This window comes from Eptatretus burgeri, chromosome 1 (assembly GCF_056783735.1).
Source record: "Eptatretus burgeri isolate ZD-2024b chromosome 1, Ebu_testis_v1, whole genome shotgun sequence".
Taxonomy (NCBI): Eukaryota; Metazoa; Chordata; class Myxini; order Myxiniformes; family Myxinidae; genus Eptatretus; species Eptatretus burgeri.
This window is the reverse complement of record NC_140961.1, coordinates 140,402,172-140,428,984: the sequence shown is the minus strand read 5'-3', so window position 1 is coordinate 140,428,984 and position 26,813 is coordinate 140,402,172. Positions and strand designations below refer to the sequence as shown.

The window sequence follows — 26,813 nt, the reverse complement described above, 5'->3', positions numbered from 1 at the left end:
TACCCCATTTATTTCCTCCCCTATCGTTCCTAACGACAGTTCCCCGACTTTTTCTCTTATTTGCTCCACCTCCCCTTGTACCTGTGTCACCATCTTATTTGTCTTGGATATTTCCTCCCTCGTTGTCCTAAACTGCTCTTCTGTCTCGCCCCGGTTTTTTCCTATCTGCTCCCCCAGTTCCTCTGTCTTTTCTCCGGCTTTCCGCTCCATTTCATTAATTACCTCCTCATGTCTCTTTCTACATTCCTCCGCCACCTCCTTTAATCCTTTCTGTGTCTCCGCTTTTACCTCCTTTCGCAGGTTTTCAACTTTGTCTGTCATTTCCCGATGTCTTTTCTCACAGTCCTCCTTCACGGCTCCCAATCCCTCCTTTATTTTCCCTTGTTCTCTTTTTAATTCCTCTATCGCCGTCGTGTTCCTCCCTATTTCCTCCTTTATTTGGTCTTGTCCCTGTTTTACTTCTCCCAATCCTTTTCCTACTTTGTCTATTTTTCCCACCACCATCTTTATTTCGTTTACCCTCTCTTGTTTACTTTCTTCCATTGCGACTCCCACTCCTTTTACTTTCTCTTTTAACCCGGTCACCTCCGCTCGTATCATGTCGACTTCCTTTTTCATTTCGTTTTTTAGTTCTTCCAAGCTTCCTTTTAGGCTCATTCCCATGTTCTGCGTCTCACCCCGCAGTTCTTTCATTTCTTCCTTCATGTTTGTTTCCATTCCGTTCATTTGTTGTGTATTCGCATCCAATTTTTGTGTATTCGCATCCATCTTTTCGTTCATTTGTTGTGTATTCACATCCATCTTTTCGTTCATTTGTTGTGTATTCGCATCCATTTTTTGTGTATTCGCATCCATTCTCACTGTCATTGCCGCCAGCATGGCGCATAGCTGGGCCATGTCGGATGCACTCAGCTGAGCCGTTTCGGCAAGGGTTGGGGAAGGGTTTTGGTGGAGAGGGGGGGGGAGGTGTCATACACCGCGGCCGCTGCCGCACCCATTTCGGGCTCTGGGTTCAGTTGGGCGAGTTCGTTTTCCTGTACGGGCATTCCATCCTGGGCCATGGATCCTACACATTCTACATCCATTTCTAATACCCCCGGCTCCCGCTCGCCTTGAGACGCCATCTTGCTTCTCTTAAAGGGTTAATTTGAATCGCTCGTAATTTGGAGGGAATCGGGGGTCGCTTCTCTCACCCCTGGACCGATTCCCGTGAATTTAGCTGGAGACAGGAGAGCCCGTTTTCCTGTTCTCCGATACCAGTGCCGCGAGGAGGGCGATGGATTTGTATCGCACGACCTGACACCAGTGTTACGGTATTCGCGCCCGCCGGCGTGCTGACGGCCACGTAACTCGAATCGCGGCACGTCGCCCACCGGACGGACAATCCAGTCGTGACCCTCTCGGACTAACGCCGGGAACCAGTCACGGGTGGACCTTTCGGTCTCACCGCGATCGAGCCAATCAGCCCCCGCGTGGGATAGGGTTGCTCGCCAAATTCGACCTACCTAAGTACCCACACGGAGGGTAGACCGGGCGATCGCACCTCGCTTAAGCGACCCGTTCCGTACTATCGGGATAACCGAGCGGTGTTATTCGTCGACCTCGACGGTTCGATTAATTATCGGGCGTATTCAGCCCACTACCAACCCTTTACGTGAAGCAAGATGAGGATTCAATGAAAGAAATGACGAAGCGAAGCGGGAAACAGTTCAACACAAAGCACATTTATTCGCGATGAACGGAAAGCGCACATATACAATTCCACCAAAAGCACATAGAAAAGGAAAGAAACACAATGCAATTTTACACAAAAAGCAAATGCGACAATGCAGATCTAATACCGATTACGCGAGCACACGGCAACACTTATACAATTTTACTTCACAGACGGTGCTGACAACACATACCCAAAACCAAGGAAAAGAACACCCTCAAAGATGAGGCGGGCCTGAGGCCGAGACCGCGTCGGGCCTACCCGTCTGGTGATGAGACGCGGAGCGGCGATGGTGCCTCAACTCCGCGGGCCTCGCGGACAGTGTCTGGTAGGGGGTGGGAAAAGGGGCCCCCTTGGTCGCACTATCTCAGCGCGGGGGGAAACAGGAGGGGGTTGCTGATGCTCGGGGTATAGAGGATTTCTACTCTGCCTCGAGTCCCGCGACGAGCGTCTCCACCTCGGCCAGGTCGCGCCGTCGGCCTCCCTGGTGTGCAGCTCCCTGCACGACGCGAGCACCCCCTTGTCTGCCCTCGCCGCCTCTCCACAGCTCCGTCCCCTTTGCTCCGACTCCAACGCACACGACGACGACCAACTCCTTCTTGCTTCTTCTTCCCAACTCCACCGCCCGCGAAGTCTTAACTCTCTTCACTTGACGAACGCGGTCGCTTATATAAGCCCCGTGGCTTCGCTCTCTCATCTTTGACCCCCTGCCTTCGACCTTTCACCTCGCTCCCCATTGGCCCGAGAAAAAGTGGGCGTGAATGCTTTTTGATCCATAAATTTGCATATAGCGATCGCCCTCCAACGCCCTGGAGGCGGGGCCAAATCGCCCCTCGCTCACCGATTGGACGGAACAAAAGTGGGCGTGTGTCGTTTTTGATCCGTTTTTGAAGTGGAAAATCCGTGGTTTTGTACACGCTGTTCGGCGCGCGCCCTGCACGAGTCCAACACCGGTACCCACAAGCGGCGCAAGAATGGTGGCGATGCGACGGTTGCGAGGTGTGACGTGAAGCGGCGCCGCGGTGGGTGGTTGATGTTGTGGTTGGTGGTGGTAACAATGGCGGTTGGTCCAAAATAAAGATAGTAAAAGAAAAACGGCTATCCTGAAGAGTCGCAGCACGCATGAATAACATGTATTCCCACTAGACAACGGGTTTGGGCCTAACTACACATATACTTACCGAGATACCTCACCTAAGGGACCTGAATGGTGGTTTGCGAATTTGGTAACCACAACAAAATATATATATATATATATATATATATATTTTTATATATATATATATATATATATATATATATATATATATATATATATATATATTTCATGCAAACTTATCCAATAACTAAGAACAATAACATTGTATTCATTTTGCATTGAATCTTTTTTATGCACATGTCTCAGAAGATATAATAAAAGTGCATCCAATTTTGATACTGTTTCGCATCTGTGTGTATCCCAAAAATAACTTTGGTAATCCTGTTTTCTAGTTGATTTGAACATAACAAATTTTGTAGAGCCATTGAAAATGTGTAAAATCAGTTTTTTCTAATAACTGATAATATATTAGCCATTTCTGGCATCCTAAACGTACACTAAAACACTAGAAATCCTAAAAAATGCTTTCACAAAACAAGTTAAATTGAAACCGACCCCTGGTATGTTTCCACCCTCACAGCAAATTACTTACACCACAATCCAGGACTACAACATGCCTGGATATGTTCCTTAGGTATGTCCCAAGCTGGAAATAGAGTCAAACCAAATAAGTACTAGATGGGCTACGTTTTCATATTTCTCGGCCTTGTATGAGATTTGGCTCCTGGACTAATAATATGCATGATAAGAACAATTTTTTTTAAAATTCATGAGCATTCAAACATTGGCTAAGCTTCTCTCACTTGCTACAGTTGGGGTGAAAATACAAAAAAAGATGAAGCTTTTATCTCCACGAGGCAGATTTCCTGTTCATTTACTTCCCTTACCGTGAAGCATGGCGAATAGAGAATGGCTGCGTTTTCAGGAGACCTTTTGGACCGCCATTTGTTCTTGAACTGCGTGTGTGTGTGTGTGTGTGTGTGTGTGTGTGTGTGTGTGTGTGTGTGTGTGTGTGTGTGTGTGTGTGTGTGTGTGTTTTTCTCTGTGTGTGACATTAAGGTGCATCCATCAGAGCATGAACAAGTACGTGCATCAACGGCAGGTGTATTACTGTCACAGCAACGCACGTGCTCTCCTGGTTCGACTGGAAGGTAAAACACATTCGTGGGTGAATGAATTATGGTTTTATTATGATTATTATTACGTTGTTGTTGGCGGTTGTATTGAACAATGTCTATTGGGAGATCAAGGGTTATATCGAGTCTTTTATGAGAGGAGTCAGATTCATATCACTCCCTGTTAGTACGTACAAACCAGCAGTGGCAGTGGTTATAACACACACACACACACACACACACACACACACACACACACACACACACACACACACACACACACACACCCTTACTAGAATTCACAGACCGGTGTTTGTGTGTTTGTTTGTTTGTTTGTGGGTTTGTTTGTCACGCTGCTCCTCCTGCAGTTCTGAGCCAATTACATCCAGACTTTCTATCGGGGTTCGGGCATAACCTCGATTAATGTTTAGGGGTGCAAGTGTTTTTATCTTTACTAGTGGTCTTGAGGGGGTGGTAGGGGAGGGGGTGGCAGGGAGGGGAGGTGAACTCAAATTCTCTATACTAGTACGTGTCCGTAGGTGCGTGGCCGTACGTGCAAAAAAAAAAAACTTTCAAACCGCGAGCCAGAAACAACAACCACACAGGCCGTTCCTTCGCTCTCGCGTTCTCGCGACAACCACACTTTCACACACAGAGTAAATTAAAATCCAAATTAATATCAAGTTTCCCTCCCTGTCTTTGCTTGCCACGACATTCGCTGCCATGTAACCGGCACGGCCCGTGACGTCATCGTAGGCCAGCCGCGCACCGGCCTACGCAGCAACATGTCTTGTCATTGGTTGGTAAATAAATGGCCGGAGCAACGTGTCATGTCATTGGGTGGTAAATAAATGGCCATAATTTGGGAAGGACTTGTCCGATTAATATCAAACCTTGAAAAGGCACATCCTCAAGTCCCCAGCAATATACCTGGCAAGTTTCAATGAGATCGGACCAGTGGTTGTCGAGAAACGGCAGTCACAGACACGCGCGCGCACACACACACGTGTACACACACACACACACACACACACACACACACACACACACACACACACACACACACACACACACACACACACACACACACACACACACACACACACACACACACACACACACACTGCTGGAATTATAAATAGATCAATGTGTATCATGTCACACCACCTCCAGCTTGGTGAGGATATTACAAGTCTTCACCACTTACAGTCCTGTATTCCTTCCCCCACATTTTCCAGTGCAGTGAGGTATTTTGAATTACAAGCAGAAGGTATGTTTTTGCTTCGTGCACATAACCCGGGTTATATTTTTTTGCCTATACAGAGCTGTCAGTTACCTATACACCGCCCAAATAAAGGTGTGCATCCAAAGAACATGTTGCATACTTGGAACAAGATCGCCTTTAGGGCAGGTACTCTACTAGTAAATGTGTGTGTGTGTGTGTGTGTGTGTGTGTGTGTGTGTGTGTGTGTGTGTGTGTGTGTGTGTGTGTGTGTGTGTGTGTGTGTGTGTCAGTGAGTCTCCTCCATAACTGCAAAACCATGAAACCTCGCAGCCTGAAACCTTGCATGCAAACTAAGAAAACTCCAAGGAAGTGTAAGAGTGAAAATTGGGTGTTTGGGTTAATTAAAACACCCCTTTTGAAGATAATTAATGGCCTTATTTAATTATATCCTTTGTCAGGCGATCCTCAGCCACCTCGCTGTCTGGGGTCTGAAGGCGTTTCCTGGGTAACCTCGCTGTCTGGGGTCTGAAGGCGTTTCCTGGGTAACCTCGCTGGGGTCTGAAGCCGCCATGTTTTTTGGCCTGCTCAACCCTGTCTCGACTTGGAACAGGCCGCAATGATTTCTTAACGATAAAGTTGTTGTTTTTCACTTTCCTCACTCATATTATCGAATGCCTGTTCATCATAGCTATGAATCGCTGGGTGTAATGCAATGCTTATAAACATCCGGAGATGTCAGCTTTCGTGGCTATACATTTCGGGCGTCTCCAGGAGGTGTGTGTTAAATGTGTTTCTAATCACGTGCCAAACTAGTTGTTTCTTCACAATCGTTTCGTTGGAGTGCTTGCTTGAGTTTTTAAGCCACTTGGCGAGCGCTCTCCAAGCTGCTTGGTTGTTTGTTTCGATGATGTATTCGTGCTCTCAAGGGAACATCAATTAAACAGACGTACGTTTCCGCCTGTGCTGGGCCCTGTGGTTGGTGTCTCAGGAGGTGCAATTATATTTTTACAGGATATCGCTCTGTTTAACCTCTTGTGCGATCTCCTAATATAATACACCCCGCAGCTCGACATCGATAATATATCAAAACAATAAGGTCCATCCGACCACGTGTTTACCGTGATATGGTTGTGTCGGCATAGAACATAGATCGACATTTTGTTTTCTGTGCCTCGATATAGTTTTCAATTGAATTTTGTTAATTTCCCACTTGAATTCCTTTTTCAAAGAACTCTGTTTAAAGGAAAATCTTTGTGTTTGTCGTTTTTATGCATTATACGTGTTGTGTGCGTAAATAAACCATAACCATAACGGAACGGAACTTGGTGTCTGTCCTGTCTGTCTCTGTCTCTGTCTCTGTCTCTGTCTCTGTCTCTGTCTCTGTCTCTGTCTCTGTCTCTGTCTCTGTCTCTGTCTCTGTCTCTGTCTCTGTCTCTGTCTCTCTCTCTCTCTCTCTCTCTCTCTCTCTCTCTCTCTCTCTGTCTCTCTCTCTCTCTCTCTCTCTCTCTCTCTCTCTCTCTCTCTCTCTCTCTCTCTCTCTCTCCCCCCCTATATTGACCTGTTGTCGAAGCGAAGGGATGTATTTGTTGGTAGTAAATATAATCACTGTAAACCTACCCTGTACATTCACAAGCCCCAGATATGTCCTTCCCATCAGTGTTCAAAAGCACCTAATCCATTGGCGATCACTGGTCCATTCACTGGTAGTGATTCATCAGGGGATACGTGTCGCACTCACCCATACCACATGGTCGTGAGTTTGAATGACAAGCAGCTGCCTGATCAGTAAGCTGAGAAGGTTCTCCAAGTATTTTGTTGTGCAGAGGCACAACCGTTTCTCTTAGCTATTTCCCCAAGTATTTTTGACTTCTTTTAGAACGTGTCAGTAGTAGTAGGTAGGTGAGTAGTAGAAGGTGAGCGTGTCAGTAGTAGTGGTAGTAGTAGTAGTAGGTCCATGTCAGTAGTAGTAGGTGAGCGTGAAGGGGAGGGTGTGGGTGATGATGGATCCGCTTTGCGTCCGCGTCCACGGCCAGGAGACTTCTTGGCAGCATTCTTCGAAGTTTTCTTCAGCATGATGATGATGTTGACATTTCAATGTCTAGTGCAGTTATGATTAAAATCGTCGAGCGGCAGCGTCCATTTAAATAGTCGAGCAGCAGCGATTTAAATCGTTGAGCGGCAGGCTATTAATAGCCTACGCCACGTGATCGTCGGCGATACGCTGCCGCACGCTATGCATACGTTGGACTATCGTTGGGCATACATTGTGAACGCAGACAACACGCTGCGCATTCGTTGGTATGTTATCTATAAGTTATCGAAACGTTCTGTGTACGTTACTAATTACGTTATGCATACGTCCAACTCGTTATGAATACGCCCAAAACTGAAAAAAAAACATCAATCGTTCAGCGTACGCCAGCGTTTTACATACATTTTGATACGTTGCCATATGCTTGCTAAAACGTCAAGGTGTGACAGGGCCCTAAGGGAGGAACCCGTGTCATAATATCAAATTTGTGAGCCATTTATATCGGAGAGCGTTTACTTCCTCTCTCATCACCCTTTTTGGCTGTGTTTGAAACATGCTTTGCGCATGTTTCCAGCAATTTAATTGAAACTCCAACAATAATTCACAGTTCATTGTCATTTTTAACCCAATTGCTCAATTCCATTTGAAGATGTAAAACAAATAACGTTGCAAAATTAGTTTTGACATGTTTATGAAAAAGTGTTATCTTTTAAAAAAAAGGACTTCAGAAGAAAGGAATAGTAGCTTTTTTTTTTTAGATATCATTATTTGATTATATTTATAATTTCTATATTTTTAATTTGGTGCAACTTTCTCTGTCCCCTTCTCCTTTCCTTGAAATTTCAGGAATACTTGGTTGGGTGAAAACAAAGCATTTCAAGAGACTATTGAAGATTTTCCTTGTATTGTCTTTTATCACTTCCGTGACCATCATCTTGTCAACAGCAATGCAGTCACGAAGACATAAAAACAGCTAAGACCATTTTATAATAATCCCAATTTAGATATATTTTTTATTTTTACAAAAGTTTACAATAATCATATTGGTTTCCTTGTGTTAACTTTTGTCACAAATATTGCAAACTACATGCATGTGTCTGCAGTTGTTTTAATATACAAGGCAGAGGTCACTTGATTCTTCCAATCTAATCCGAAAAGTTTAATAAAATGGACTTCTCCGGTGATAAAACTGCCAAATCAGTAATATCACATATGCTCCCATTATTTATCCATTCTTGCTGCAGGCTGTCGACTCGGCCAAGATATATGAACAACAGACTACAGGGCTGGCAGGATGGTCTAGAGCAGTGATCTTCACGATAGTTTTAGAGGGGGGCCACTTTTTCCGATAAGGCATCAGTGTGAGAGCTGCCATCGCCTGCAGGACTCCATCATGGCTGCAATTAGGCCCCGTCTCCACATACTCTTCTTTGTTGTGGTTAACTAGGCTGCAAGAGTTTTTGTTTATAAACTGTAACCATATCCTGATTTAGTTCTGTTACTTTTATGCTTCGTGTTGGAACACTCATTTGAAACCATTGGGTCAATTTGATAGCATTTATGGTGGATTATGATGGGGTGTTTTCACATTTGTGTATTATCAACCGCCGTCAGGGGCCGCACTTTAGGCCACCAGGGGCCGCTAGTGGCTCACTAACGGGCCATGCAATGAAGAACATGCCTAGAGGTTTGCACATTTGCCTCTGAACTGTCAAGCCTGGGTTTGAATTCCAACCGAACTACAAACTGTTATCTTGGTGTCTCGCAGACAGGGCAAGTCAGCAATGTTTGTGCCATCCCTCGGATGGACGTAAAACTGGAAGTCCCGTCTGCCAGTATTAGCTGGTGCATGTTAAAGATACCACTGTGACCTTTGCAAAGAGTAGGTTAGCTATCACCGGCACCCGAGGCAAAATCCAAATTCCTGCTCAAAGCTGCAGTACATGGGGCACTGCATCAGTGACACAACCACACTCCCAGCAATGATGCAACCAGCAGCCAAGGGTTGCAAACAAAATGAAATGAACTACTACAGCATTTTTTTTCTGTGACAAAACACGCTGCCGATTGCGAGTGTTTTTCCACTCATTATGGAAAACTCTTACCAGTACGGTAGCTCAGTTATGAACGTGCTTGCATCTGTCTAATCTTTCTTATAATGGGTTCATTTTGGCAGAAACAAAGCAGACAAACAACTCCTGTACTTGTGCAGTGCCAATATAGACTGCTGTATCATGGATCGTTCTGTCTATCAGATGAGACATAACAAGCTCGAATGAGCTACGATCCTCGTCCTCTTTATGATGACGTCATAAAAACGAATATGACTTCATTGTGATGTATCAGGTTTGCGATAAATTATCTGTGTTAATGCCCGGCTTGATTCCTGCAAACAAAATTCAAACAGCTTGCCTAGTTTCAGAGATAATGGTGTAGGCGATTTCCATTAGCGGCGATATTATGACGTCAACATTTTTCTTGGAAGATTTTCCAAAATCGGCGATGGTTACTGCCTGCACGTGGGCTTTCTGCATATACATGGCACGTTTCACGAAGATCCGATGAAAACTTTGGGTTGTGAAACAAACAATGTCAAAAAATAGGAATGACGTCATAAAATTGATATGACGTCATAGTGTTGCATCATATGTGCGGTAATTCATCTCTGCTAATGCCCTGTTCGATTCCAGCAAACAGAATTCAAAAAGCTTGCCTAGTTTGAGATAATTTTTTAGGCGATTCCCATTAGCGAAGATATTTTGACGTCATCACTTTTTTTCTAGGAGGAATTTTCAAAATCGGAGATGGTTACTGTCTGCGCAGGGTATTTTTACATATATATGCCAAGTTTCAGGAAGTTTCGATGAAAACTGTAGGCTGTGAAACAAAAAAAGTCCACAAGAACAACAACGTGAGTAAGACTTGGAGATCCTCCACGAGGATCTAAAAATAATAGTATCACTGGAGCTGTAGCTTATCTGGGCCATGGCCTAATGTTGTCACCCAAATTTGGTCACATTCTGACTGCTGGGTCTGCAGATAATTTCTGAAGAAATTTAGTAAGTCCGCCATTTTGACCTACTTACAGTCATGTGACCATAACGAACTTTGCAATCCCTGTTACCAGTCAGGAGTGGAACGTTCCTGCCAAATTTCAGCCGGATTGGCACAGCGGTTTGGCCGAAGGTCTAAATAGGGGACGGATGGACGGACGGCACACGATGACAATACCTTATTTGGAATTCCAATTTCAGATAAGGTAATAATTGTTTTGGCTGCCATTATCTAGAATCAAATATTTCATGATATTGTTTTTTTTTTTTCTTGGAGTATATTTTTGTGAGGGAAGCAGGCCATCTCACATGTAATATACTCACCTTTGAGCTGTTAGCCTATGTTTGATTATTGATTCTACTATAAGCTATCACGCAGGTTCGCTGCAGACAAGGTGTTGCATCAATGAATATGCTGTCCTTATGAGGGATGTTAAGCTGGGTGTCCGATTTTTGAAAAGCATTTGCTGGTGGATGTCAAACATCCCACTGTGGCCGTTGCAAGTGTAGGACTTTGTGTTACTATTACCAAATTTCTTCCTTCATCTCTGCAACGGAATGGTAACCTGATCAGGATTTGGTTCCTTGCCAGAACCAATGATAAATTGTCATGAATACCCCAATGCTCTATGAAGAGGGTGGGTATACCTTGACTTTGAGGCCTGTTATGCCAGTTGCATGGACCACAGAGCTTGTAGTGCATTGTCAATCTTCCACAAATACACTTTCGTTGCTTACTATCTTCACAAACTTACCTGCTGGTATTTTTCATTTGCATTGTGAATCAGGTAAAATGCAATCTATTAAACAAAAAAGTGTAATTTTTCATCATTTGTTTTTCTCCACAGATAACCCAATTTTGTTGCTCATTTGGTGGAAACCATTCAAAATGCGCCAAGACATCGACCCATTTATTTGCCAGAATTATGGAATCAGGAATTGTCTGTTGACCACCAACAGAAGCAGACTGGGTGCAGCAGACTTTGTTGTCATGCACCATCGAGAAATCAAAAGGTATTCACATTGCTTGGAGCGCATTGGCACAATTATATATATATATATATATATATATATATATATATATATATATATATATATATATATATATATTTCTATTTCTGTTTGATATGTTTTTCTTTTTTATGAATATACTCTTGTGTAATGGAAAATATGAAGAAATTATAGTGGTCGGCATGTTGGTGTAAGGATCTCTGTGCTTATGTAATTTTGCTAGGATCCCAGTTTAAATCTCAATTTACAAATACTTTGTTGATTTAGACATTTTGAAATTCATGCAAAGGTACATATGTGTGTCCTACAAATAATTTATATCAAAACGTATATATTAGCTGGGTATGCTTACATATTGTAAGCAATAATGTACCATGCCTCCCCAGTGTCTCGGGGAGGCATGGTACATGTACTTGCATTAATTTTTATTTATTTATTTATATTTTAATTTATGGATGCTTTCCGATGGTTCTGTGATTTTTTTTCAGTTTACTGGCTTTGATGTCCATCAGTACGCAAAATTTAAGCTTTCTATGTCACCCAGAAGGTACCGAACATTAATATCAGTCAGTGTGAATAAGTGGTTAGAATGATCATATATAAATATAAAATATCGGTACCTTTCGGGCGACGGAGAAAGTTGAAATTTTACGTGCCGATGGACATCGGAGCCGACCACACCGGAAAGAATCACAGAATCGTTGGATAACATCCATAAATGGAAATATAAATAAATGAAAATGAAAAAATGAAAAAAAAACGCAGATGAGTGACCCGAGACAATGGGGAGGCGTGTGCCGACGGACATCGAAACCGATACACCAGGAAATATCACAGAACCGTCAAAGCATCCGTAAATGAAAATATAAAGATATGAAAATAAATCTATACAATAAGAGAGAAACGCTGAATTTTGTTCCCATTTTGCGATGTCAAATCAAATCGTATCCTGAAAATTGGCAGGTATTTAACTTACTATCGGAAAGGTAGCAAGATGTACTATTCGTTATGAACTAACTATTATCTATTGTGAATTTTGGGGGTGAAAATGGGCAAGACACACTCATGCTCTTAAGAAGGAAGTAAAACCATTACCACTTTCATTGAATAAGAAAATAAAACCGCCTACCACGTTCATTGAAAATTGTGATTATCGACAGAAAAATGTTTCCTTTATCGATGGAATGAGCAATGAGGTTTCCTCACATTCATTCAGGTGAGTAATTTTTTTTATCCTTTCCTGACTTGCACTTCATAACCATCCCCTACACACCTTTATTTTTCGACAACAGAAGAAAAAAGCCAAAACTAAAAAAAAAGATTGCTATCTAGCTTGCCTTCCTTTAAGCCTTATCCTTAAAGCCAGCCTTAAACACACCACTGTTCAACAGTGCAAAACATTTAAACAGTGAAACAAAGATGCAGATTTGCATAACATTTGAACAGTGCAAAAAAGAGGCAGGTTAGGTTTGCTCTTGATTTGAACAGTCAACAGTGCAAAAAGACACAGTGTTGTATTCGGTAGTTTTGCAGGTTTGCATTTGAAAAGTAGAATGAAAGATGCAGGTGGTTTGCTTACCAGCATACTTTTCTGATCCAATCACTCTCGGCCTGTAATCAACTTTAAATTGTCTAATTGACTCAAATTATACTACCATCCTCAACTTGTCAAGCTAAGATTTTTTTTTCTTTATCCACTGACTCACAAATCAGTCATCAGTCACTACTGAGCAAAAATTGTACAACTACCCACCCTGTTTGGTGGAGAATTCCTGCTCCAAATAAAGTAAAATAAAAGTAAAGTTATTCACTCTCCTTTTTAGCTGACCATCAAGTGAGATTGTACCTGAAAATCAGTTTGTGAGCTTGCAAGATCTTACTACATTCCAGTAAGTCACTTTTATGTACTTGGAAACCCCACTTCAATACTTTGTAATCCCACTTTGCAATCCCACTGTAGCACTTGGTACTCCTGTTGCAGTACTTGGAATTCCCACTGCAGTATATACTTGGAAATTCCACTGCATTACTTGGAAATTCCACTGCAGCACTGGAAAATTCCACTGCTGCATTGGGAAATCCCACTGCAGCACTGGGAAATCCCACTGCAGCACTGGGAAATCCCACTGCAGCACTGGGAAATCCCACTGCAGCACTGGGAAATTCCACTGCAGCACTGGGAAATCCCACTGCAGCACTGGGAAATCCCACTGCAGCACTGGTAATTCTCCATCATTCAGGCCATACACGTGCATGAAAAGGCCATGCACCCAAAATAATCTGGGGCTATATATTCCAAGAACAAAAATCCGTTGATTGAAACGCACATTACTAATCACTTTGATATGTTTCCAGGTGGTAACATGCCGAGAACACCGAAACAAAGAAAATTTCCCAGCGATTACCAGAAGTCTGTGCACAAAGGAATGCTAGACGACAGCTGCAGTTGCCAGCGGTCCCACGAAGGAACGCAAGACGACAGCTGCAGTTGCCAGCAATCCCACGAGCCTCCACGAATGATGAAAATGTGTTCTTCCATGAAACAGATATTGGAGAAATGGAAATAGCATGTAACTACTGTGAGGCAAAAAAAATTCGCTGGCGAGCCACCAGGATTTTGCTGTGCAGGTGGAAAATCCAATTGGATTTATTCCCAACGCCACCTCAATATCTGCTGTCACTGCATAACAGAACAAATAATGATTCTGACCATTTCCTTCAGAACGTACGTCTTTATAATAGCGCATTTCAAATGACGAGCTTTGGCTGCACCAGACCACAGATTCATGGATGGATCCCAATTTTACTGTCCAAGGTCAAGTGTGCCACAAAATTGGAAGTCTCCATCCACAAGACAATACGCCTCGACAGTTTCTGGAAATTTATTTCATTGACAGCAGACGAGCCGAACATGAAGCACGTTTGGCCATCGGTACTGGTATGAAACCACACATCGTAACGAAGCTCACAAAGTTATTGCATGAGAACAACAAATACATCAGAAACCTGAAAACGGCTGTTGAAAGCATGAACCAAGACGGAAGAGAAGATCTTAGAGTTGTCATCCATGAAATCAAGCAGCCGGCCACACAGCATCCTCGCCGTTACAACACACCATCCGGTGATGAAGTAGGCATACTAATGCCGAACGAACCAACTGCGACCAGAGATATTGTGTTACACCAGCGTGACGGAGCATTACAGCAGATATCAGAATTACACCGTGCATAAGACACTCTGCAGTACCCAATCCTGTTTCCTTATGGCACAGACAGATGGAGCGTATATTTGCAGTCAGCCGCTGCACGCAAAATAACGCAAATGCAGTTTTACGCATACCATATCATGTGTCGACAAACTAATCATTTGTTACCGTACCGCAGACTGTTCCAGCAATTTTTAGTTGACATGTACTGTAAGATAGAATACCGGGCGTAGTGGCGTGTGCCTGTAATCAGGCTACTCAGAGGCTTGGGTTGGAGGATCGCTTGAGGACGGGAGCTCTGCACTGGGCCGTGCTATGAGAGGGTTTAGGGCAGCCCAGAATCATGGCGAAACCCAATTCTTATCCCTGTGTCGTAAGAGGCGACCAGAGTTGCGTCAGGAAGGGCATCCGGCGTAAAACCTGTGCCAAATCAGTATGCGGATCATAATGGATGATCCGCTGTGGTGACCCCTAACGGGAGCAGCCGAAAGACGAACAACATGTACTGTAAGATAGAAACAGAACGATTACATTTTCTCAGACGAGAACAGAAAGCTCAAAGAGCAGACAGCTACCAAAACTTCAGATGCTATATTTAATAACGACTGTGATCCACAGAACGTGGGACAAAGGATCGTGTTACCATCTACATTCACGGGTGGTCTGCGCTGTATGCACAAACGCACCCAAGATGCCATCGCATCCGTGCGGAAGTATGGCAGACCACATCTGTTGATAACCTCTACTACTAATCCGAAATGGTCAGAAATTACAGAAAATCTTCTGCTGAAACAAACAGCATCAGACCGGCCAGATATCGTCGGTCGTGTTTTTCATTTGAAATTGAAGAAACTGATGGATCTGTTAAAGAATAGAGCTTTTGGTGACTTGCTGGCATGGCTGTATTCTATCGAATTCCAGAAAAGAGGGCTCCCTCATGCGCACATACTACTCTGGCTGTCCCCAGGAAGCAAAATCAGACCCGGCGATATTGATCAAGTCATATCTGTGGAAATACCATGTCCGGATTTGGAACTTCAACTGCACGAACTTGTGAAATGCAACATGATCCATGGACCATGCAGCCCTTTCAACAGAAACAGTCCACGTATGAGGGACGGATCCTGCTCAAAGTGTTCCCGAAGGGTTTTATGGAAGTGACGGAACAAGGGCAAGATAGCTATCCCAAGTACCGCAGGCGCACCCCAGAGGACGGAGGGAATGTAATCGCAATCACCAAGATTGTAAATGGACAGCGTATCGAGCACGTTATAGACAATCGGTGGGTTGTACCTCACAACCCTTGGCTTTCAAAACAAATGAAGTGCCACACAAACATTGAAATTTGTACTTCAGTCAAAAGTGTGAAATATGTGCTGAAGTATGTAAACAAGGGAAGTGACCAAGCGATCTTCACTATTGAAGGTGGACAGAATATTGATGAAATCGATACAATATCAAGAAGCCATGTTCGTGGGTGCCATAGAAGCTGCTCACCGAATCTTGGGATTCCCGATGCATGAACACTATCCACCAGTGATGCAGCTGGCTATCCACCTGGAGAATGGCCAGCGAGTGTACTTTGACAATAGCAATGCTGATGCCCGCACCAGAGCGGGACCACCAAAGACAACTCTGACAGAATTCTTCACCATTTGCCGTACGGATGAGTTCGCGGAAACACTCACTTATCATGAAGTTCCAGAGTATTACACGTGGGATTCTTGCAACAAAAAGTGGAATCAACGCAAGAGGGGAACTCCAGAACCACAATTCCCTGGTGTATTCAGAAGTCCTGCTATCGGTCGAGTTTACACGGTCAATCCAAAACGATCAGTGCTAATTTTTTACGCATGCTGCTTCACCAGGTATATGGTCCAACATCGTTCGAAGATCTCAGGAGTCATGAAGGTGTATTCCTACCAACTTTGAGAGGAATGTCTGGCGAAGGGACTTGCAGAGGATGACAACCATCTACATAATGCCTTGCGAGAGGCAACTATTGGACAGAGCCCGCAAAGACTTCGGAAATGATTCATTGTCCTGTTGATTTTTTGTGAACCAAGTAACCCACTCACACTCTGGAATGATCATGAAGCTGCATTAGCAGAGGATTTTTTTCCATCGCCACAACGTTCATGTTGACGACGACCACGCAGGGGCAATGTACAATCTTTACTTGATGGAAATAGAAGACCACATCCTCGCACAAGGAGGTCAAACTCTGGATAACTACAACCTTCCTGTCATTTACCGTACAACGGCCGCAAACCACGCACAGGAGTACATTCGGTTTGTGAATTTCGATGTATGTGAACAAAACCAGGACATCAACAACCACCAGCATCAGCTGACGGCAAATCAGAGAGAAATATTTGCACTATTTTTTGACAAAGTTAACACACAGCGCTGCGGTATCACCTTGGTTGGCGCTCCTGGAGGGACAGGTAAAACGTTCCTCTTGAATTTATTTCTCACAAAGATCAGATCGAATGGCCATATCGCTATTGCTACAGCATCGAGTGGTATAGCCGCAACTTTACTAACAGGGGGACGTTCTCTACATTCCGCTTTCAAAGTACCCCTGAATGCTCACAAACAAGGTACACCAACCTGCTCTATGAAAAAAGGGATGGCAATCGCTAGAGTGATGAACGAAGCCAAAGCAATTATTGTGGACGAGGCTCCGATGACACACAGGGCCGTGTATGAAGCGATCGATAGGACCCTACAGGATATTTGTGGAAATTCAAAACCATTTGGTTTTGTCGAGACTTCTGCCAAATACTACCCGTTGTGAATCAAGAAACACGTGCAAACAGTCCATGCGACGCTGAAGCGATCGCCGTTATGGCGCAACGTTACAACGTACCGACTGTATGACAACATACGAGCACAGCTTACAAACGACCCCACCGCTGCTAATTACGCCGACCTCCTCATGAACATTGGAGACGGTAACTACCCTGTTCAAAATGAACCGGACACCATCACGTCACCAGAAGGGATCCACCAGCACGAAACTCCATCCAAATTAATCGAGGAAATCTATGTCGGATTAACAGGACGTGCTCCAAACGACGACAACTGGTTGTTAGAACGAGCGATACTCGCACCTCTAAATGGAACAGTGGATGCTATCAACTCTACCGTCATTGACCGCTTCCCAGGAGAAGTCAAGATATATAATGCAATCAACACTACACTCACTCCGGAGGAAGCGGTGCACTTTCCTGTTGAATTTCTGAATTCCATTGAAATATCAGGGATACCACCACACAAACTTAAGCTGAAAGTGGGGTGCCCAGTTATTGTTCTACGTTCATTGGATCCACCAAATATCATGAATGGCACCCGCTGTACAGTCTACCAAATGAGCCCAAATGTGATTGAAGTAATCCTGATTAATGGACCGGCAGCAGGAAAACATGAATTAATTCCAAGAATACCACTTGTACCATCCGACAGTGACCTGCCATTCCAGTTCCGTAGATTACAATTTCCCTTATGACCTTGCTTTGCCATGCAATAAATTGGGTTTCCCATCATCTGGCATGAGTGACAGGAATCACAAAACTCTGCCACATCATGTCATAAACTGGAAAAATGTTTGTCACATGTCTTGTTCACCTCTGGTTGACCTGCCAATGGTGTCTCATGCACCAAACTCAATATCCCATTAGGTTGCGGTTGTGGAACCACAATTTGATGATTGATGTACCTTCCATTGAGCTGGTACAACAAACAGGCGGTCTCCATTTCCTCATTAAGTCCCCATCTTTCTTAAAGTACCAAACCGGGATTATGGTAAGATCCTCCTCCGTGAGGACTCCGTTAGCTAGAACTCTGATTTCAGGATCTTTCATTTGCACTTCTATAAGTCCCTCACATGTGACCAGGCTGTGTATATATATATATATATATATATATATATATATATATATATATATATATATATATATATATATATATATATATATATATATATATATATATATATATATATATATATATATATATATATATCAGGACGTAACAGACAAAACCAGGATGCAAAACACACAAGCATGGGATGGACAAATTGGACACATGGGGTGGACACGGTCGATACAAAGGGAAACTCCAAGGAGGGAAAACTGAAAAATTGGAAGGAGGAGGGATATGGGTGAGGTTAATGAGGGTAAAAAAAACAAAGAAAAAGAAATCATCGTTTTTAATTGGGGACAACTGAGATGGTTGTGAACAGCTGTCTTGAAGACCTGGGGGGAAGAATGGAATTGAAGAGGATGTGGAAGTTGGTTCCACAGGTTGGGAAAAAAAAACAAGGGACAAATGAGTAGAGGTGAGCAGTGATTCTGGATTTATGTAGTTTCACCAGAAGGGGGTTGGGGGGGGTGTTGGGTTGATGATGGACTGTGTGAGTCCTGCAGAAACCTGGGGGGGGGGGGGGGACAAAGCATATAAAGAGCAGAGTGTACAAGACCAGAAATGAGATGGTAGAAGACAGAGACCACCAACCTGCCTGTGATGGCGAAGTGATAGGCCCATAGACTGAGATTCATTGCCCAAGATTCCAATAACCTTCAAGGCCTTGGTTTCCACAGCGTCAAGATGAGAAATATGTGAGGCAGGGGAGCCAGTCCAGAGGGGAGAGCAGTACTCCATCAAGTTGCGGATGAAAGCCTTGTAGGTGGATAGAAGTTCAGGTGTGACAAGGAAGGACTTTGTATGACGGAGGATGCACAGTCGGCAGCTGGCTTTGACATGCGGTTTGCCCAAAAAAGATCATGGTGGATAGTGAGACCCAGGAGTTTGAATGCCTGAACTTATTCAAGAGGATTGTTCAGAAAGTAGATAGGAGGGTTTGCCAGATGGTCCTTTCAGAGAGTGATCGTGAGAGTGTGAGATTTGTATGGATTGAAACACATGTTCCAAGTGTTTGTCCAGCTTATGATTTTTTTTCAAGGTCTGAAGAGAGGGAAGAGGATGCAGCCTGCATGTCTGAAGGATGAGGGATGTCACAGCAGAGGGTGGAGTCATCGGCAAATAGATAAAGAGTATTTTCCAGAGTCAGAGATGTTCCCAGACTGTTCTGATTGGCTACCAGATTTGTCTTCTGGTCCATGAATATGACTATCACGAGTTTCAATTGTGTCAGTCATCACTTGACCTGGCCCATAAAAATATCCTCTTATAAGTGTACATGGGTTCTGAGTCCAAATACTTTTTCACTCGACTCTCTTCAGAGTGCTTACTAGACTTGGAGCGAGTCACCACACATGATGGAAACACATCAGGAATCTCCTGCTCTAGTTGTTCTGTGTTACACTCCGATTTTCAACTAACAGCGGGTTAACCAAGACTGTACCACCTGCTCAGTCATTTCAGATAGTAAAGAAACTCCTTCGATGGGGAAAAGTAGATTCTAAGCCTCGGGTAACAGGTCCTGACACCAATTCAGACTTTAGATTAACCACTTGAAGAGGTATGTGCATTAACAAAGCCACCATCACCTTGTAACAGTACACTGGCACCAGTCGCTTTCTTCACAGATAGTGGCAAGATCCATCCATCCATCCATTGAGACCATACTCTGTGCAGAGCGTTGGTGCTGCCTAAGCAGTCTCCTTGGCTATTGGGCACAATCCTGGACGGGTCACCACTCCGACACAGGATACCAGCAAGCTGGTACTCATTTTGTCGACCTCGGAAGGATGACAGGCAGAGTCAACCCCACCTGGTATTAATTCAACAGCAAATGGAATTTGAACTCAGGATCCTAGGATCCCAAACCCACCACCCGAACCATTAAGCCAACACCAAGCATATAGTGGCAAGATGCCCGCTAACATCAAAGACCGAGATGCCCCCGTGTCTCTCAAGATTTTAACAGCTTGTTGATTGGCAGTATCGCCTCCAGCTGACACGAAACCCTCCATATGAAAGGTTTATACCCCTCATTAATGATATCTAGATCTGGCGTCACATCCTTTTTGGGTGACCCTTCAAAAGTCACTGCCCGCAAAGGGTGATTTTAAACATTAGCAAGTGTGGCTGGAGTAACCTTTGGCTGATAATCACTTTGGCTTCTCATTTCCAACATGCGACCATGAGAGATTCGATGTCCTCCACTCTTGCAATAATCATAAGTAAGCCTGGCCAAAATTCTGTGGTCTGTTTCTGACCACCTGGAAAATTTAACTTCCTGTCAGCAGACCTAAAATAATCAGATTTGGCATGACAGTTTTCTGGAGGACCTTTAAAGAAGGGGCTGTTTCCCTGACTTGGTTCATTGTAGCTCACCAGGTTGTTCTTAGTTAGAAAATCTGGTTTGCCAAGATATATTTTGAGAGTCAGAGTTACTACTCCTGGCCCTGGGGGGGTGTTTGTGTACATGACTCTTTTAGAGCGTCACCCTAATTGTTTTTGTTCTATATGCCAAGACCTTCAAAAAATGTTTGGGTAACACCTCCAGATCAAGTACGTTTTCTCTGTAGGGTCCATCTTGGATTCGCAGTTGGCTACCAACAAACCATAATTGAACCAAAATGCCCATACTGGGTTTAGATGGAATAAATCATTATAAAGAATCCATAAATTATTAATTTTGATTTGCTTCAATTACTTATGCATTGCTTAACACATTTTAGCATGATTTATTCTCTTAAAACTTGGTTCACAGTGGAAAATGACCATGTTTTACGTAATTTTAGTCAAAAATAGTCAAAAATAGCTTTCAACTTGAAAGTAGCTCAAAGTTTGATGGTCTCTGAATGACTTAATATTGTAAGTAGAGTTATAAAATTTGGCCAAAAGTTTCATTATAAAGTTCTCTGAGCAATTCAATTTTCATATTCTCACAATGGGGCTATGAGTGATGACCACAGAGCTCATTGTAAACCAAAGTCACCCCTTCCCCCAAATGGCCACTTTTGCGGTATTTCATCAAATGATGATATCTCCTTAATTAAATGCCATGGAAAGTTGATTTTTTTTTACACTAAATATAGGTTATTGACCCCAAGGAATTCATTGGTAACATTTTTGTATTTTTTTTAGCTGATCTAATTAGCATAATCCCAAGATTTTCCTCAAAATGACTGCCAAAATAATGAAAAGTAGACTTGATTTAACATTGAAGCTTTAATTAATGGTCTAAAACAGTGATGTGCATATGCTTCAATCCTACAGAGACTATATTGAGACACTCATCTTAATTAGATGTAGGGGAACTTGGGGCACAACCACATACCGGGGCAAGGTCAAGTACCAAAAGATTTCCATATTTTATTTCTAGCCATCACACCATGTTTAGAATGATATGGGCTTTTCCTCAATAAAGGTAATACTGTGATGACAATGCTGTTAGGGTCCATTTGACCTTGACCCCATTGTTCGAGGCCAACCACCATGTAACCAAAAGATTTTATATGTTATGTCCCATTTATTCATAACACATATATGTAATGAGCCATCAGACCATTTTTTTTAGAAAGATAAGGACATTTTTTTTTACAAAGGGAACACTGTTGAGGGTCTATTTGACCTTGAATCCTTCACTCAAGGTCAAATATCAGGTGACCAAATATATCAGGTGAGATGTCATTTTTGGGGATACCTTAGTGAGGTAAACTATGATGTCACAGTGAGGTGACATCATAGTATGATGTCACTTCCTCTTGGCAACTGGATTTTCAAGAAAAAGAAGAGAAAACAATGCTGCAAACAAAAGGTAAGATTTAATGGATCACCTTTGATTTTAAGTAAATATAATGGTCAAAAGTTGTAAATGAAACATCAAAGAATAATTGTATCTCTTAAAATGAAATATTTTAATGAATAATTGTGAAATCTAGATCAAAATATTTAAATTTCAAAGCAAAATGGGGGAATCCCCAAATTCTATCTGATCCCCAAAATGAGGGAATCGCCCAATTCTATCTATAGACAAATTGTCTAATGTCATAAAATTTGATCGAGAACACATAGACATATAAATTAAATGTCAAATCATACATTTTTAAGGGTAAGGAATTGAATGGATTTGGTTTCAAAGACCTTGACTTATGCTTTCAGGGTCAACTATTAGTATTCAGATATTAACTAGGCAATTTGTAAAATATAATAAAACCTGATCTAGAACACATAGAAATATGAATTAAATGTCAAATCATCACATTTTTAAGGGTAAGGAATTGAATGGATTTGGTTTCCAATACCTTGACCTTGGCCTGTGTTTTCAAGGTCAACTATTATTATGCACATATTAAATGTATTTTATGTATATCTAGCTTGTCAAATCATATCTAGGATACATATGAATATGAAGAAAATGATAAATGATACATTATCAGAAGTTGGGGAAGAATGGAATGGAAACTATCACATGTTTTCTGCCTAAACAATAAAACAAAAACAGACCCCCATTAACATGAACTCGTGTAACATGGGGCACAACCATACATGTAAATGTATGGGGCACAGCCACATACCAGTGTGCGATTGTGCCCCAGGCCTGGGACACAGCCACACACTGGTATGTGGTTGTGCCGCCTCATCCAGAATGTGCAGAATAGTTTACATGTATTTACCTGTTATGTCCCTGAAGAGACGGGGGTCATATACAATTGCTAAAATTAAAACTAGCATCCATTCCAAATAGGTCGTTGTCCAATTTACTTTAAGTGTGTGGTTGTGCCTCCAATTCCCCTAGTATGTACAACATGTAGTACTAATAATATCCTAATTTTTTCAGGGTTGTGAAGAGTTGGATAAAGTGCCAATGATGGAGTTTGTAACTCTTGTAAAGTCATCTCAAGACCTCTGTTATGATGCAACAAAATGTATTATCTGCCAAAAAGTAGGCGATGATAAGGCAGCAAGCACAAGCAATGGCTGTAAAAGGATACGGGAAGCCAGCGGCATACACAGACCATGTTTCCAAAAGACTGAAGCTTGTTGAAGGAGATGGGTTTTGTTATCATGTGACTAATGAATGTTACAAGAAGTACACTATGAAGACAGTTCTTGACAGAATAACTAAGAAGAATCTAGTTCAAGGCCAAGACTCATATGTATCTCAGCAGAACAAAACTGAAGGTAGAAGCTCTCGCTCCCAGGCAGTTCGCCACCGACCTAATGCAGATACTACAGCAACAGGATTGCGACTTGTGAACTGCATTATCTGTGATAACAAATGCTACAAACAACTGTACACAAAATATCATACAAGTGAATCCAACCGTGCTATGTCTTTTCTTGCTGCAACTAACTTCTTCCAAGATGCCGTCTTCGACCGAACTTATGATCTTCAAGATCCACATTCTGTGTTTGGAGCAGATCTGTATTATCACAATGAGTGTATGACTAAGTACATGTATAAGTATGAGTCACGATCTAAGGACTAACAGCTTGTTTGACTATTTTTGACTAAAAGTATGTAAAATATGGTCATTTTCTACTGTGAACCAAGTTTTAAGAGAATAAATCATGCTAAAATGTGTTAAGCAATGCATAAGTAATTGAAGTAAATCAAAATTAATAATTTATATATGTTTATTTATGATTTATTCCATCGAAACCCAATATGGGCATTTTGGTTCAATTATAGTTTGCTGGTAGCCAACTGCGAATCCAAGATGGACCCTACAGAGAAAATGTACTTGATCTGGAGGTGTTACCCAAACTTTTTTTGAATGTCTTGGCATATAGAACAAAAAAAAAATAGGGTGACACTCTAAAAGAGTCATGTACACAACCCCCCCCCCCCCCCCAGAGCCTATACTATACAGTTGCTGTGGTGTGCAGCTCCTCTACTTTTGGTTCATCCAAATGCCGGAATGCACACACTACTTAAACTCCTCCACTAACGACGACTGCCTTAATCTGTCAAAGTGTTTCACAATTTCCTTGGAAGTGCTTGGTCGAACGCTACTTTTCTGTTTCTGACAACTTTTAGTCTCTTTAAACCTCTTGTACAACTCTCCGATACGAGTCCGCGATGACGGATTCCTTCCATACCTTGTACGGAAATTATGTTGAACTTGCACGTCGGATCTCGTCTCGATGAACCATTTGACGCACTGAGCTATCTCCTGTGGAGTCGACATTTTTTTTTTTTACATTAAACCACCAGACCTGAAAATAAAGAAATCTTTATGAGTTTCTGTATCATATAAAACAAAGGGTATCGTCGCATCAAATTTCTCCCCATTCATAATCACTTTATTTCACTTTCTTGAGCCAATTTTCCATTCAGTCTGCTTGCTTGCCTCTTATGTGAGCTGTTCTTGCCTTAGCTATTAACCTCCTCCTGTGTTCGATCTTATGAAAACCTAAAGAAATCGATTGACCAAATCTGCTGCATTGCCATTATTAACCCTGCTAAACTTATATCTTTGGAAAACTCCAATAAGTTTGTGAAAGATGTCTTGTCTACTCTTTCTTCAGGGACAAACAATTAGAACTCAAAGTGAATATCTCATTACGAATTTCACCACGACAATACGACTGTATGTTGATAAAGAAACCTACTATTTGAAGCAAGATCAACAACTGGAATTGAGTCGTGTTTTACAATTGCACTTAGAAACAACTTGCCGAAAGGACGAAGACCAGACCAACAGTGGGTGTGGATGAGCCTGGAGGCTCCACCATATGCCAACACTGAACACCTTGAAGGGATGTTCAATTTGACGTTGACCTACCGTCGAGATTCTGACATATTCTCCCCTTATGGCTGGCTCGAGGAGATTAAGAACAAGGTGAGATTAACAACAAGTGGCTTTAACTGGGGGAGTTGTTAATAATACATACATTTACTTTATTTTACTTTTATGGAGTTGAGACAGATACACTTCAATTCTTATAATCGTTTTTATGGAACCGTTTTCAACAGCAGTTTGTTTTTTCTTTTGATGCAGGTGTTGAGGCTCCTGAAAGAGCAAAATAATAAAGGGCAGAAGTTCTAGATGTAGTAAAGGCTCAGACGTTGAAAGAAAAGCTCAAAGGTAGAAAAGGAAGAAACGTGTGGTGCTGCTCATTGGAATTGATGGCTTGGAGAGAAGAGCACTAAACAAGTGTTCACAAAACTTTGGTGAACCAACTCATGAAGTTGGTTCACAAAAGAAGTGAGGTGCGTGAATTCAGGTCAATGAGAAGCTTTGACTTGGGAATGATAATAAGGTAAGGTTCTTTGGAATTGCATGTGCAACCTTGGGTGTTGGGGGCAGAGGAATGATCAAAACCAGAAAAGAGTCAATAAAAGACTGTTAGGCCATCAACCAGTCTCCTATTCCAAGATGTCAATAACTCTAGCTCTCCAAGAGACTGACTGCAAAATTTGTGGGATTTACCACCAAGGTCTTATGAAAGGAAAAATATGGGCAATACCCCTGGACGCTCATCTTGTAGAATAATGAAAGTGAGGAGGAAGTCAACATGGGACGGAATCAGCAAAATGTACCAATGAACCAATGCTATAGCAAATACCTATGTTGGGGAGGACCCAACCCCCCCTCGTAAATCCCCTTTCACCAAGATTTTTTAAATAGCGTGAACAAACTTTGGTACATCACGGGTGATGAAGGTGTTGGTCAAGTTTCATTGGATTTGGGTGCGTGGTTTCGGAGAAGAAAGCAAATACATATTTTGGAGGGCAACACCCCATAGATCAACCTTGACCCCAATTTTTTTTTTTTTTTTTTAATGGTGTGAACTAACTTTGGTACATCACCGGTGATGAAGGCTGTGGTCAAGTTTCATCAAAATTGTGTGTGTAATTTCGGACAAGAAAATGAAATTGCTCATTGAGCAAGGAATTGCCGGAATAACTTTGTCATATATCCATGATCTCTGAAAAAACAAAAACCTGGAAATCAATTTGGTTTTAATAAGTCGATAGTGCGACTGTTTAATGAGTTATAGCACTTAGTTTGGTCATGATCATAACTTGGAAGTCAATCGGACTTGAAATGGCGTTTTTATCTCAATTTGAAAGTTCTGACCCGACCCCCCCCCCCCGACATTCGACCCCCTACCACTCAGAAGGGTGTTGGCGTGACACCCCAATGAGACATGGTTGGATGCAGTATTGGAAGATGCACATTTTGGATTTGGTTTGAAGTCGATGAGACCATTTTAGTGGCCGTTATTGCGAAAATAAGAATTTCGGTTTTTTGGTGACCTTGACCTAGACCTTTGACCGAGATTCACCAAAAATGACAAGTGTCTAAGTTGGACGATGGCCGACGTCTGTACCCAGTTTGGTCATGATCGCTGAAACGGTGTAGCTGCTACAGGGTAAACAAACACACAAACAAACAGACAGACAGACAGACACAGAATGACACACACAACCG

The 26,813-nt window shown here is 42.4% G+C and overlaps 1 protein-coding gene across 4 annotated transcripts in view; it reads left to right on the top strand.

Annotated features, from left to right (window-relative positions):
- Positions 1 to 3,156: 3,156 nt before the first annotated feature.
- Positions 3,157 to 26,813, top strand: part of LOC147035624 (alpha-(1,3)-fucosyltransferase 7-like) — a 36,090-nt gene continuing 12,433 nt past the window's right edge. Inside the window, exons 1-5 of one of the 4 annotated variants that reach the window (XM_085845418.1) lie at positions 3,158 to 3,964; positions 5,252 to 5,339; positions 8,032 to 8,157; positions 11,087 to 11,252; positions 25,043 to 25,217. In XM_085845418.1, coding sequence (XP_085701544.1) covers positions 5,303 to 5,339; positions 8,032 to 8,157; positions 11,087 to 11,252; positions 25,043 to 25,217 — 504 coding nt within the window. In that variant the 5' untranslated portion in view covers positions 3,158 to 3,964; positions 5,252 to 5,302. Of the gene's footprint in view, positions 3,965 to 5,251; positions 5,340 to 5,436; positions 5,928 to 8,031; positions 8,158 to 11,086; positions 11,253 to 25,042; positions 25,218 to 26,813 lie in introns of those variants that run through there. The other 3 variants (XM_085845412.1, XM_085845436.1, XM_085845425.1) reach the window with 3 other exon arrangements.